Raw genomic sequence first — 14,912 nt, 5'->3', positions numbered from 1 at the left:
ATGGAGTAGGAGCTAGAGACTCCCACACTTCTTGCCTCCCCTCTACCCTTTTTGTTCACAGATATCCTCCCAAATGTCCCCTCTGCTCTCCTAAAAGAAATTATGCTAGAGGCCAATATCTACCCTGCCCAGATGAGGAGGGGCCAATGATCACAGAGCTCCCAGGACAGAATTCTCTTTTCCCAGAACCCTTTGCTCTTTGAGGTATAGTCTCCCTCCCCCTCCCCCACCCTGAGCTCCTGGATCTGGTTGCTCACCTCTGAGCGGGAGATGAAGAGAGATCAAATTCACCATGCAAGCCTGTCCCTTTGAACCAAAAGCCCTGAGAACCCCTACTTCAGTCCTCCTACACACCCTCCCCCCAGCCCCACACAGAGGTGGAGAGTGCTGGGAAGGGTTCCCACAGTACATTAGCTCTGAACGGGGGAGAGGGAAGAGTCGTGTCATGCTATCCAGCCTCTGTTGTCAATAATTCATGAGGTTCAGACTGAGGGGCACCAGTCAGAGAGTCAGTTTTCCCCAGATATGGGGAAAATTAGACATAAGCTCCCTTATCTTATCAGGATGTGCTGAGTACCAAAGCTCAGTACCACAGCTGTAACTTCTTGGCTGAGGAATATATTATAAATCCAATGCACACTGCTATATCACTTGCTACCCATACACCCCCCTTTTGAATGCTGAATTCCATTTTTAGCTGATCAGCTGACCTACACATATACTTAAATCAATCTTCAGTAAGTATGAATTTTATTAAACAGCAATCCCCCAAACTGAATTTCACAGACTAGTATTCTCTCTCCTCTAATTGTAGGGACTGACATAGGGTTGCCAAACGGTGGATTTCACCAACAAACAACACTTTTCTCAAGCTATCCATCTGCTTTTACCATCTTTTTTTAACGAAAAGACTAACACCAAGAAGAAAAAGAAATGGGTCGGTTGGGAGAAGGCTGAAGCCGCTGCCTCTTTGCCCAGGTAGTTACAGCCATTCGGCACTGCCATGCCCGTGGAGTTGTCCATTGTGATGTCAAGGATGAGAACATCCTGACCGACCTCCGCCAGGATTGTATAAACTCATTGATTTTGGTCCTGGTGCCCTGCTTCATGATAACCCTACAGCGACTTTGAGGGGACGACGGCTTACAGCCCCCTGGAGCGGCAGTACCATGCACTCCCAGCCATGTCCTTCTCTATGACATGGTGTGTGGGGACATTCCCTTCAAAGGGGACCAGGAGATTCTGCAGGCTGAGCTTCACTTCCCTGCTCCTGTATCCCCAGACTGCTGTGCCCTAATCTGCTGGTGCCTGGCCCCCAAACCCTCTGCCCGACCCTCACTGGAGGAGATCCGGCTGGACCCCTGGATTCAGATACCAGCTGAGAATGCACCCCCCAGCACCCCTAAAGGGGGTCTCACCCCTTTGGCCTGGTCCCTGCTGCCCTAGTTGGGGTGGCCATCCCATGACCATGCCAAAGGGACAGAAGGACATCTGTTGACCTGGTTTTACAGGCCATCAAAAATCCAGTGTTACTAGGGTCAGAGATTGGGGATCAGGGGTCAGAAGACATGAACCAAGTCTGTCCCCATCCCAATTCTGCTAAGGAGCCCTCCCAGAATTTACGGTTTCTTATCTGGAGGGAGGACTTCCTTGCTTCTCATTTTGCTAAGGATGTTTACTTGGTTGAAGTTACTTACCTTATGAGTCCCAGGACCCTTACTCTGATTTGTTGCAACCCTTACACGGGCACTTCCTGCTACCACCACACAAACTTAGTTCAAATGCTCTAACTTGGGCAAGGGTGCTTTCATTCAACACCCCAGCAGCTTTTATTTTAGTAAAGGGATACTTTCCTCTAGTCTAGGGTCCCATATTCAGTCAAGCTGCTTGCCTAACTCAGCCCGAGTTTGTTTATTCTGGGGGAGGTAATGCCCTATTGTTATCCCAGGGCTTAAAAAATTATTTTTTTTTAATTAATTAATTAAATTTTTTGGTGAGGGGACCCTACTGTGTTATTCTAAGTGCTCTTATTCTGGTGGGAACCCTACTTCCATAATTTGGGAAGGAATGGGAGATGGATACCACTAAAGTCCACTAAGGTGAAGAGGTGTGGTTTTTGGGGAAATGGGGTCCGGGAAATAAATCTTGTTTGTTCTTCTGGGGCCTCCCCCATCTTTTTTAGATTCTTGCTTCCTCCTTCTGAGACAGGATTGTCCAGTTGCTAAAATGTAAATACTTATGTATTGGGAGAAGGGAGCTCTAAATGTGTCATCTTCTCCCATCTCCCCCTGCCTGGATTATTTAAAATGCTATGTGTGGAAACCCACTATTTAATAAATGTAATAGAATAAAAAATTTTTTTAAAGAGTCTAGCCTGTGGCAGCAATAATAATTACTTTATGCTGGCAATAATTTCTATGTGTTTAGTAGTTTACAGTTTATAAAGTGCTTTTACATTCAACAAATATTCATTGAACTGGGATGGAGGCTAAGACCCGGGGACGTGGTGATTGTGGAGAAGTGAGTGTTCCTGAGTTCTGGGTATTTCCACCATTGGCTGGGGGACCCTCCGGCCTCCTTGCTACCACTTAGACCCTGTAGAGTGGGGAAGTCCTCTTAGGGTGGAGAGTATAAGGGGACCTGTCAGGTCCTGCCAGGATTTTTATCCCCGCACACTGGTTACCACAATGATCAGAGTCTGCCCTCCAGGCCTGTCAGTCAGGATGGAGAAGACCTTGAGCCAGAATGAAAGGCAGTGGCAGGCCTAGCCCAGCTGCTCCCCATCAGGACTCTATCCCAGTCTCCTCCACCCTCACCCGGGACGCTCATACGGTGACTCCGCGGAGACCACATCTCCATTGGCAATCTCAAAATATTTGTCCTTCTATGGGCTGTCGCATAAGTAGACCCAGACTTTGTTGGAGAAGGGGGTCCATCTTGAGGTTCTGGGAAGCAAAAGCAACTAACTCAAAGCTCCCTCTACCTCCTAGAAAAATGACGTGGGTAAGGAAATGTGGAAGGAGGGGTGTGGGGAAATCTGCGGGTACCGGCAGGGGTGCGGGACACAGGAAACTTGGACTGACAGCCCTGTCCCACACCCGCCGGGGCAGAGCAGAGGACTGCGGGGCGGGGCGGCCAGGCGCCGGCAGGGGGCGCCCGCAGCCACGGCCTGCTCCCGGTGCGAGGGGTCGGCGGCAGCGGGAGGAGCGGTCCAGCCCAAGGGCGGGCCCTGAGCAGGACGCGGGGCGGGAGTCGGCCCTACTGTCACCTCCCCCAGGGTGCCAAGGAACCCTCTGCGATTGGAAGGCGCCATGCAGAAGGTGGGATTGCTGCTGGGCGGCTGTGTACGGTTGTGGAAGTCGGTGCGAATGGCCAGCTCCGGGGTGGCGCGCCGGGACCCGCTCGCGAATAAGGTGGCCCTAGTAACGGCCTCCACCGATGGGTGAGTACCCCGGCGGGAGTCGTTGAGGCCTCCGCTCTCCGGAAACTGGTACTCACAACTCGTCCTTTGCCTTCCGGACCGTGTCCTCAGGCCTCACACGCTGCCAGTCTGGCCCCGGAAGAAAGGAACCACGTGGTTGGCCTGCAGCCCCTCTGAATCCCCTAGCCAGTGTCATGTCACTGCTCCCTCTGGCTCAATGCGCCACCTCCGTGCTGCCCCCGGAGTGCTCTAGGTTGCCCCAGTCAACCTACGCCACCCTTGGCGTCTAGGAAGATCAGCAGACTGGAAATCTAAGGCAGTCCAGATTTCAAAAATCCTATCCTACTGCCTCCGTCGACTATGGAATGGGAGTTCCAGACTCACCATTTGGGCACCCTGACAAGTCTCCCAGAACCATACCCCTGACCTAGAGGGGACACAAAGGCCCATGTATCCAGATTTTTGTTTAGTTCAGTACATTTTGGCCTTCCTTGCCCAGCCTGTTTCTCACCCACCACTTTTGTCTATGCTGCTTCTCATTCCCACAGGACTTAGCTAGACACCAGCTCTCCACAAATCTAAAATGTACTCAAAATGCTAATAGCTAACATTTGCAAAATGTGTAACCATTACTTCCAGGGAAGTAATGTATGTAAAAAATTTACATTTTTAACCAGAGACCCACCCTTTCATATGCACCCCAAAACATAACTAAAGACAGAATTTTGAAATGATATAGACTAGTAAGGAAATATGTGGAAGCAGGGGCTCTTTTGAGTGAGACCTTTCAATCACAGAAGTGGCTGCTGCTCTACGGGTAGCACGGTTCTCTCCCCTCAGTCCCTACAGGGTATGGGGCCTGTCACCCATCATGAGACTTGTGGAAGGTGATATCACTTCCTGGGATCCTAGTCTGAGGACCAAAACCATAAAAACCATAAGTAAATGGTTATGCTAAGCATGTCCATCAGTATGGTAATGGCTGTGCCATTAGCCCTATTTGACACATAACACAGACATGAACGTCATATGGAAGGAGACCTAGAATTCAAACCCAGGCAGTCTGACTCTCAGCCCATGCTCTCAACCTCTTCCCTGTACTGGCCTGACAGTCCTTCTCTCTCTCTGCCCACAGGATAGGCTTCGCCATCGCCAGGCGTCTGGCCCAGGACGGGGCCCACGTGGTGGTCAGCAGCCGGAAGCAGCAGAACGTGGACCGGGCTGTTGCAGCACTGCAGGGGGAGGGGCTGAGTGTGACGGGTATCGTGTGCCACGTGGGGAAGGCAGAGCACCGGGAGCGGCTGGTAGCCACGGTGAGCAGCAAGGACATGGGCACAGAGCCAGGAGGTAGCAGAAGGGAGCCAGCCTGAGCCTCCTTCCCTGGACAACATTGGTGCGATCCAAGCCAGCACTATTAACTAAAACATAACAGTGCATTCTGCATACCCACACCAGTCTGCCAGCACATTTTTATTGTGTACCCTTTCTATTATGTCTCCAAGAATCATCCCATCCCAGTCAGAGAATCAAAAATTACTCTAATGCTTCAACCCTGCATCAGCTCTTCGGGGCACCCGCCAAAAAAACAGCTGGTCCTGGTTCTCCAGTGTGTTCTCCAATCTAATAGGGCAGATGAGAAGGGTAAATACAATTACAAAATAGATGTTCCCACCAGTGAGCTAATAAGTAGTCAATCGCCTGTTCTTTAGTATATAGAGCCAAGTGCCTAGAAACTGCAGGAGGCAGCCACATGTTTCAGCCACCTACTGTGTGCCATTCACTTTGTTCAGAGGCTTATACTGGTTATCTATAAACCTGACAACAACCCAAACAAGGCAAGGACTATTCTCCCTGTTTGCCCTGTGCTCAGAAATGTGTATGTAGTAACATCTCGAGGTCCCACAGCCAGTAAGAAAAGAGCTGTGAGTCAACCCAGACCTTCCAAACTGCCTGCAGACTACCCGGCATTTCCCCATTAGTATCAGGTCAGGCCTTGGGTGCCCACTTGGACAGTGTCTAAGCCAGCGTCAGAGTTGGTGCTTGGCGCCAGCCTCCCAGCTGCACAAGAAAATATGAATCTGGCAAAGGAGGCTCCCTTTCCCTTAGTCTCAGGGCACACACTTTATTCCCTGGAGTGGAAGGGAGAATCTACTGCGGAATGGAAAGTATGGGATTGTACTAACCAGTTGAAAGTCTGGTAGAAATAATTTTGGTAATATACTTTTGATAATAATCTTAGAAGAGGGGGACGATAAATGATGATAGATGGTGGTATGGTAGACGACTTCAGGTTATTCCATTTTTTTTACACTTTATTTATTTTGACATTCAATATTATTTTATATTAATATCAGGTGTACAGCATAGTGGTTAGAGGGAAGGTGGCTTCTTTATGTCCTTAGTTGTGGGGCTTCGGTTCAGCTAGATTTCAGGTGATTCTCAATAATGGTTGTTGTGTGGATTAGTTGTAATTGATGTGGTCCTGAGAGGAGGAGGTAAGCACAGTGTTTACGTACTTTGCCATCTTGACCGGTAATCAAGGTTATTCCATTTTTAAGGAACCATTTGGGAATGCTCAAATGCGCATTAGAGAGAACCAACTGTAAGTCCAAGAAAGTCACCTTGCCTGGCATAGGCTGCTGGACAGAGCCTGAGATTGGTTCTCTGATCCTGAGACTGAAGGGAGACATCTGGGATCCTGGGCCAATTAGTGACTAGCCATATGAAATGTACATAGCAACCTAATACCAAAATCCTGCCAAGAAAACCACCTCTCACCCGCACCAGGTCCATTTAACCTAGCCCTGGCCTAGCAGTGGGGCCTGAGCTAGACCTTGAGGAGTGGGTGGGATGGACAGATGGAGGATGGGGTTCCAGATGACCCTACAAAATGAGCAGACAGCTAAGGAGGGACTGAAGGGGAGAGAGGAGCACTGTCAGCCCACAGCAGAGAGTACAGGCTCGGGAGTGCTGGTGTAATGGGATGATGGGAAAGAGAGGGCACGGAGGCCTCCAGAGTCTCCCAAAGGAGTTTAGACATCATTGTAGGAAAGAAGAGGCCATGTGAGGTTTTGAGCAAGATGAAAATGGTTATTAAAGAAAGAGAATCTGGCACTGGGAGGAAAGATATATTGGTATAGAGAAGACTCTGAGCCAGGGGCATCAGCGGGGGGGCTGTTGCTGTCATTCAGGTCTACAGCAGTGGTGGTGGAACCAAAATGTATACAGAATGTATACTCCCAACAGACATTTAGTGGAACCAACCAAGATTTTTTTCTAACCCAGTGGTTAGAAATGGGAAATACTGTGTTTCCCTGAAAATAAGACCTAGCTGGACAATCAGCTCTAATGCACCTTTTGGAGCAAAAATTAATATAAGACCTGGTATTATATTGTATTGTATTATATTGTATTGTATTGTATTATACCCAGTCTTATAGTAAAATAAGACTGGGTCTTATATTAATTTTTGCTCCAAAAGACGCATTAGGGCTGATTGTCCGACTAGGTCTTATTTTCCGGGAAACACAATAGAATGAGTCAAAAATGACCCTCAGGGCAATGTCAGGATGGAGAATGATAGGTTACTTGTTAACAATTTGAAATGTGTTGTGCCTATTGCCAGCCATCACCCTGACATGAGGAAAGCTGCTGCCCTGAGGATGGTTACTACCCAGTGGCCTCCTCATCTCCTCGAAGCTTCTCAAAGATGTGATGAGCACCTTTAACCACTTCTCCACTTTATTGTACTTTTTCTAAAACATATACCTATCAAACAACTCTTAACCACTTTCATATAATGATCATACAATTTAGAGCGAGACTTAGAAGACACCAGCTGGGTATTCAGAGTACCTTTCTCATTAACGTTCTCCCCTCTGCGCGCTGATAGGCCTGGAAGGAGAGGGGGACAGGCTGCACAGCAGAAATGAAAAAGCGCTCCAGGTGATTCTGGCGCAATCTACCATCTTCCCATCCCGAAACACACACGCATCACATTCTAACATATTCTGCACTTTCCTAGTCATAAGTCTATAGGCCAGACTTACACAGAGCCCGAGCAGGTGACTGAGGCATTACCAGGACACCAAAATGTATAGAGCACGAGAAAAGTGTTGATACTGGTTTTAAAAGATCACGTGATTTCACGTTTTATTAAATTTACATGTTGACAGCTCGGGCTTCAGCAGTGTGACAGTTCCTTCAGCAATGTAGAAACAACTGAGCTTAGCACCTACTTAGCAAGAATAATTAGTTAAAACGGGAGCGAGCAGATGGTCCACATTGTTAATAACACCCCTCTGGGCACCAAATCTCGAAGCACAAAGTCGACTGAGGGCCTATTTGCTGCTGCTTGCCCCAGGCATCAAAATTGCCAGTTCTGGGCAAATGTAAATCAGATTTCAGGGCAGCATATCAGCTTTTCAGGGCGGCGTATTGTGGGCAGATTCTGTTTAGCCACCCCTTTCTGCAGCACATGCCGGTCACCACCTATGTGAAGACATTACAACCAAGTGAGTATGGAACTGCTTTAAGTCCAGGCTGGTGTCTTCTTCACCAGACCTGGTTCAGTTCTGCCACCACTAACTAGCAAATCTGACTGAGCAAATCACTTTACCTCTCCCAAAGACCAAAATAACAGGCCTCTTGTTCTTAGCCTGGCCCTAATATGCCATTACTGAGCTAGCGGTCTCTGAGAAATCACCTTCCCTGGACTTGTGTCTTCACCTTCACCCTGACGACATGGAGCTAGAGGATCTAAAAGCCCCTCCCCGTGGTAACTTTCTAGGGGTCTATTTAAACCGCTTTCTCTATTCAAGTAGGTGTGAACAGATTGAGTTTGAGATAATAGTAACTTATTCTAGGAGAACTGGACAGTAAGCACTTGAAGCAATGGGGCTGGGACTCAGTGTGAAAGGAGGAAGAGTCTAGAAATCAATTTTGAGGTGAGAGCTGAAGCCATGAGATAAAGGAGCTCCCCAAAGAGAAAAGGATCAGTGACAGCCTTAGAAGAAGTAGGGGTCAGGAAGAAAAAATGCCAAAGAACTTAGACGTTCTTAAATGTTTAGCAGCGGAACTTAGGGTACCTTTGGAGAAAAATGTTTCAAGAAACAAAGATGTCACTTTGACATCACTTTGTTCCTAAGAAGTAATTCTGTATTAACATGGATAATGCACCCCCCCAACTGACCTGCAGCCTGACTCAGACCTTACTCCTCTCTCTAGGCTGTGAAGCTTCATGGGGGCATTGACATCCTGGTATCCAATGCTGCTGTCAACCCTTTCTTTGGAAACCTAATGGATGTCACCGAGGAGGTGTGGGACAAGGTGAGAAGGGATTAAAGCAGCAAGGGGTGGGCCTCAGAAAACAGCACAAACTCAGTCTGCTTTTAGAATGCATTTGTCAAGTGCAGTGTAAATGTGAGGAATGAGGAATCCTTGTGATTTGCCACACACCTGGAGTGCACCTGGTAACGGGCAAGTGGGGGCTGGCTTCCTCTCTCCCTGCCCCCTTTCATTGCTGCTTCTCCCCAGTTTTGTCTTCCATTTGCTCCTTACTAGCCGCCTTCTGTCATACCCCCCAACCCCCACCCAGCCCTACTTATCCAGGCTCTACCTGGTTTATTTCCAGCAGACATGGCAGCTAATCTGCCAATAACATACACTTAAATTTACATACCACCCATCCCTTTTCAGCTGACAAAAAAAGAGTATTTCTCATTAGCTGGAAAACTAATAGCTGCTAGTTAAGTGAAATACCAATTCCAGTGAAATGACCTAAGTTGCCGCTTCAGAGCATACAGCCTTTGAAAAAATGTATAGAGCGCTCTTTTGAAAAGATCTGTGCTCTTTTCTTCTGAACTGCAATGTTGAGAAAATCAGAGATCCAGATGTCTAAATCAAGTGTAGAATATTGGTTTTTATGTGTTTATAATTACATTATATGCACAATATATTTCACACACCTACATTCTTTAATTATAAAGCCTTAATTAAATATTTGTCTTTGTTTACTGAGGTTAATATTCCCACATCATTTGGAAATGCTAAATTTTTTATGATCGCCCATGATTTTGCTTTTTATTCTGATGACATCAATAATGTCTCAACACTGAAGTTTAAGAATACTAAAATATTATACTTTGTTTATCAGTGTTTCACAGACAGAGACCAAAGTGCCAAATGCTCTTCAGTGAATCAGTTCTCGATTAATATTCTTTAAAGTAGAAAAACATCTTTCATCAGTAGTCTGAATAGAGACCACAGGAAAATAATTTCAAACCAAGTAATTTTCCTTTTAGTTTGTGTTTTTGTTTTGTTTTTTAATATCACAGTATATCAAATCTAAATGCCAGGGTTGATCCTTGATTGAACCTTGGATTTTTAAAATAAGGACATTTGGGGGACAATTGGAAAAACTTTATTATTATGGGTAGCATATTAGGTAAAAATCATTAGTATCAATGTTGAATTTCTTGGGTGTGATCATGGATTGTGGTGTGTAAAAGAACATCCAGAAGTATTTAGGGTTAGAGCATTATGATCTATGCAACTTTCAGTGGTTGAGGAAAAAATGTATAAATACATAGATAGGGCAAATGGGGCAAAATGTGAACAATTGGTGGATCTAGGTAGAGGATATTCATTGTACTTCCATTTTAACTTTTCTGTAAGTTGAAATTTTTCAAAATAAGAAGTCTGTCTGGAGATGTGTGGGAGGAGAGTATTCCCAGCAGTGCCTAGAACAGTGTGAACAAGGGTCATAAATTTGTTTTACATTATGGATGTGGGGTTTTGATTACAGCCTATGCCCCAGCTTCCCCAAAAAGTGCCTCAGGATCCTACTTTTCAACAAATGTCCAGCAAGCCACTCCTTCCTGGAGGGCCAAGGGCATCTCACTCCCTAAGTTCAGGAGCCAGAGGAATGCTGGAACACCCCAGGACCCCAAGATCAGGCCACATTCTCCTTGGGAAGCAAGGTCCACTCGGCGGCAGGTCCAGGAGGCCGACAGAATTCCCGGCTCTCCCTATTTGGAAGAAACACAGAAAATCCAGCTCAAATCCAAAATAGTCCTGAGGATTTAAGTCCATTCTGGGCCAAATCAAACTTGGCTGGTTAGGAAACAAGATGAACCAGGCTCCATTCTTTCCCACCCTAACCTAATGTTTCGTTCTCTTGCTAAATAAGCCAGTGAAAGATACTTCTCCGTAGGGCTCAGTTTCTTTACTTGTAACGTCCCAGGAAATTATCTCCAAGATCTCCTCCAGCCCTAACAAGCAGATCTTAGGAACCCTATCATGACTCCTTATCGTTCTGCCTTCTCCAGCTGTTTCCCCTCATGCTGTTTCTTTTTCTCCTCTCGGTTTCAGATTCTGGACATCAATGTGAAGGCTACAGCCCTGCTGACAAAGGCAGCAGTGCCAGAGATGGAGAAACGAGGGTACAGAGAATGAGGGAGGCTGGGTGAGATGGGCCCCGTGCAGGCTGAGGGCAGGAGTCTCTTCTGGGAAGAGGGTCATTCTCTTCTTTTTCCAGAGGCGGATCAGTGGTGATTGTGGCCTCCATAGCAGCCTACACCCCATTTCCAGTAAGAACCCCTTTCTCTGCTACTTCCATCCCTTCCTCCATCCTGCAGCTTTCCAGCCCTCTAGTCATTCAAAGAAGTTTGTGTCCCCTTTTGGAATACCACCAAGTCCCTTCCCACAAAATAGGCGGCTTGTTTCCATGAACCACAACCTGGGGAAATTTATCCACAAGACTGTTTCCTAACTGGGACCTTTCTTTATAGGAGATGCCCTATTATCTACTACCCTGTATGTCTTCCAGTAAGAACCAAGAACGAACTAGAAACGAAGAGACTAACCCATTCTCTCCCTTCCCCAGGGCCTGGGCCCTTACAATGTTAGTAAAACAGCCTTGCTGGGCCTCACCAAGAACCTGGCCATAGAGCTGGCCCAAAGGAACATTAGGGTGAACTGCCTGGCACCGGGACTCATCAAGACTAACTTCAGCCAAGTGGTAAGGATGGGGAGTCCTGCATCCTGCTGGGACCCCTGTAGGGTTTCTTCCTGGATGGGGAAGCCCAGGGTCTGGGTCCTGAACACCGAATCACTCCACCCCCCTCCCCGGGTTTTTCTATAGTCCCTCTCCCTACCAGCCACCTGTCCAGACCAGACCTGCCCCTTTTTTGAGATGTGTGTTAGCAACTGAGGAATTCAGACTCTACTCATGCTGTTTCATAGCTCCTTAAATGAATGGAAATTGGGGAGACCCAGCAAAATGCCTCTCTAGAACCTAAAAAGAATGAAACAGAAGAGGGCAGTGGGGAGAGACTGGGGGCTAGGAAGGACTGGGAGGTGAGCGTCTCTCCACCCTTTCTCTCAAGTGTTGTGAGGGCGTGGAGTTTCTCCTCTCTCTGCCCCTCCCTTGCCTCTTCTTTCACTTAAAGACATTCCCCTTTTCCCTGCAGTTGTGGGAGGACAAGGCAAGCGAGGAGAGCATAAAACAAGCCCTGCGGATAAGAAGGTAAGGATCACAGAGAGGGTTAGGAGGGATCAACATGGAAAGGTCTGGTCCCTCACACGGCCCACAGCTCAGGTCTCTTGGTCCCACAGACAACACGGCATGCTCCCTTCGGCCTCAAACATACACACTTCACAAGTTCGTGACTATTGCATCACTACCGTGATGTGCAAGGAGTCTGCTTCTATTGTAAAAACCAAACACAGAGATGCCCAGGTTTCAGCAGAGCATAGCTCTGGAAGAGGCCCTGACTCCTCTCTCCAGCTGGCTGTTTGCCTCCACCTCCGGGCATCCCTAGCCACCAGGGGCCAAAACCAAAACCACAACAAGCCTTTTTAGTTCCCCTTAAACAAACAGTCATGTTTCTAAAGCTCAAGTTGATGGTCCTGCAATCCAAATAAAAGGAATGAAGAGCTTTACTAAATCCCAAAACTCCTCTTGCCTAAGGACACTAGTCTCTTCCCCCAGGGGCTGGCTGAACCGTTCAGGCACCTTTGTCTGGCTCCCTTTCCTCTAAGTTCCCTGCCTCTCTCCAGCTTCTGGCTTCTAGGAACTCTCTTGTCGTTAGCTTCTCCATCTTGTACTTCAAGGACACATGCAAGTAAGGCCTACTTAAGGAGGGAGACCCACTCAAGTGCTCCCAAAGCCATTCCGATGTCAGGCATGAGCTGCAGGCCTAGTTCACAATTCACTAATACTGTGTGTCCCCGAAAATAAGACCTAGCCGGACTATCAACTCTAATGCGTCTTTTGGAGCAAAACTTAATATGAGACCCAGTCTTACGTTGTATTACATAAAACCGGGTCTTATAGTAAACTAAGACCGGGTATTATACTAATTTTTGCTCCAACAGATGCATTAGAGTTGATGGTCCGGCTAGGTCTTATTTTCGGGGAAACAGTAAGTCATTGTATTGTCATCCTAGAGCCCCCATGATTGAGCTAGCCCCATGCTTCTCAATCTTGCCCATTAGAACCCGCTGGGGTGTTGGTGAAACTCCAGAGGCTCAGGCCCCACTCCCAGAGATTCTTTTTCAATTGGTTCAAGAGAACCTGGACATCTTTTGTGTATGTGTGGCAGGGGTGGAGGAGGGCATAAGTCTTCCCAATGATTACAATGTGCAGCTAGGATGGAGAACCACTAATCCAGATCTTCTAGGTTTGAAGTATCCAGTCTACCCCACCTCTAGAGCATTCTATGGCAGTTATGGTAACATGTTCCCTAACTATGCAATCACCGATACAAATACTGAGAATTAGCACATTCTCACAGAATGGACTTGACTCTAAGGGACAAAAATAGATCCCTGAAAAAACTGTCTGTGAATTGAAGCTGCGCAAATGGAGTCATTTAAAACAAACCATTTACTGTCTCACAGACTCTCTGATGCTTGACTCATATGCACACATGTGAAACAAATTCTTTGAAGTGTGAAATAGCTGCTCCCCAGTTTATATAACTTTGGATTCTGTTGTCCTGGGTTCTCTAAAAAAAAACAAAGTATCTCTATATTATTTGAATATAATGTATAGTGGGTTTTTTGCAGAGTACAGTATTTATTGCTTATACTGAATTATAACAGCTTATCTTCATGATAACCCTATTGATGGACAGTAAGCTTGTACACTGGTCCTGAAAAATCACCTGATACTTTATGATTAAGCAAATTTTATTCCCTGTGGGCCAGGTCAGCCTGTTTAATTTTTGCTCCCTACCTTGTTTTGTCTATTCCCCAGGATAGGCAAGCCGGAGGAATGTGCAGGCATTGTGTCTTTCCTGTGCTCTGAAGATGCCAGCTACATCACTGGGGAGACAGTGACAGTGGGTGGAGGGGCCCCATCCCGCCTCTGAGTACCTGGAGAGAACCCACCATGGCAGAAATTGGGCTCCAACTCCTGGTCTGGTCCCAGAATTCGTCAAATGGCCTTTCCCAGCTCTGCCTTTTCATACTGCTTACCTTATACCTCACCCCGCTAAAATCAGTGTTCTGCCCTGTGAAAAGATCCAGCCTTCCCTGAGGTCAAGGTTAGGTCTTATGAGGACTCCTGCTGTTGCTCTAGCCTTGGATAAAGATTTCCCCTGAGGACATAGGGCAGGCCTGCTGAGAAGACTGAGTCTACCTTGGCAAAGACCAACTACTTTTCTTTTTTGTGGGGGGAACATCTGGGGAATTTGAGGGAGATGGGAAAGAAGGAACCTGGAGCTGAAGGAGCTGGGTTGGAAATTAACAATTTGCAAATAAGGTGCAAATAAAATACAGATGATCTTGTTGCTTTGAATCAACGTGTTCATTTTTCAGTGTGGGGTGCATAGGTGTGGTAACCAAGCAGAGAGCATACGTGTGAACGGACTGGATCTCTGGATTCATTCCCCCTAACCCTCCTCCCTGTTCCAGGACCTGAGCGTAATGCTCTGGGGTGGAGGTGTCTGCAGAGCTGCCAGCTGGGAGGTGGCACGGGGACTCCGAGGTGCTACATCTGCCAGGATGGTACCAAGGACGCCCCAGGGATCCCCAAGGCTAGGCGAGCAGGAAAGGAAGGACGAACTTCCCCAGATATGGCCAAGTCCTCTCCCGGCATCACCTTGGGCCCCGAGGGTCAGCGAGGACGAGCTGAACCCACCCGGGCAAACAGGAAAATGGGAGGAGCCTTGCAAGGATGACCCGGGGTACCCAAGTCCGCAAACGAAATAAATGAGTTCTGCTCACGATGCGCGAAGAGTGTGTTGCACGGAAAGCAGGGACACTGTCCCCTGCCCAGGAGATGGCCCCGGCTGCAAGCGACACGCACAGGACGCCGCACGCGGGAGCCGGCGGGAAGGGTGGGCGCGAACGCGCGCGGGGTCTCACGCGGCCGAAAGGCGCGGCGCGCATGCTCAGTCCGGCACCTCTCCGGGCGGGGCGGGAGACCCAGCGCTCGGAGGAGGGGGGAGGAGCGCTCGCGCAGCCGCCCCTGACAGGAGCGGGC

At 47.7% G+C, this 14,912-nt stretch overlaps 1 protein-coding gene across 1 annotated transcript; it reads left to right on the top strand.

The window, feature by feature from the left end:
- Positions 1–3,175: 3,175 nt before the first annotated feature.
- On the top strand, positions 3,176–14,221 carry LOC308497674 (dehydrogenase/reductase SDR family member 4). The gene is made up of 8 exons (XM_081048589.1): positions 3,176–3,442; positions 4,557–4,734; positions 8,648–8,749; positions 10,793–10,863; positions 10,959–11,010; positions 11,307–11,441; positions 11,893–11,948; positions 13,683–14,221. The coding sequence occupies exons 1-8, from the start codon at positions 3,312–3,314 to the stop codon at positions 13,795–13,797; spliced, it is 840 nt and encodes a 279-aa protein (XP_080904715.1). The 5' UTR covers positions 3,176–3,311; the 3' UTR covers positions 13,798–14,221.
- The last annotated feature ends 691 nt before the right edge of the window (positions 14,222–14,912 follow it).

Source organism: Rhinolophus hipposideros (genome assembly GCF_964194185.1).
Source record: "Rhinolophus hipposideros genome assembly, chromosome: 5".
NCBI lineage: Eukaryota > Metazoa > Chordata > Mammalia > Chiroptera > Rhinolophidae > Rhinolophus > Rhinolophus hipposideros.
This window is presented reverse-complemented; position numbering and strand designations above follow the sequence as displayed.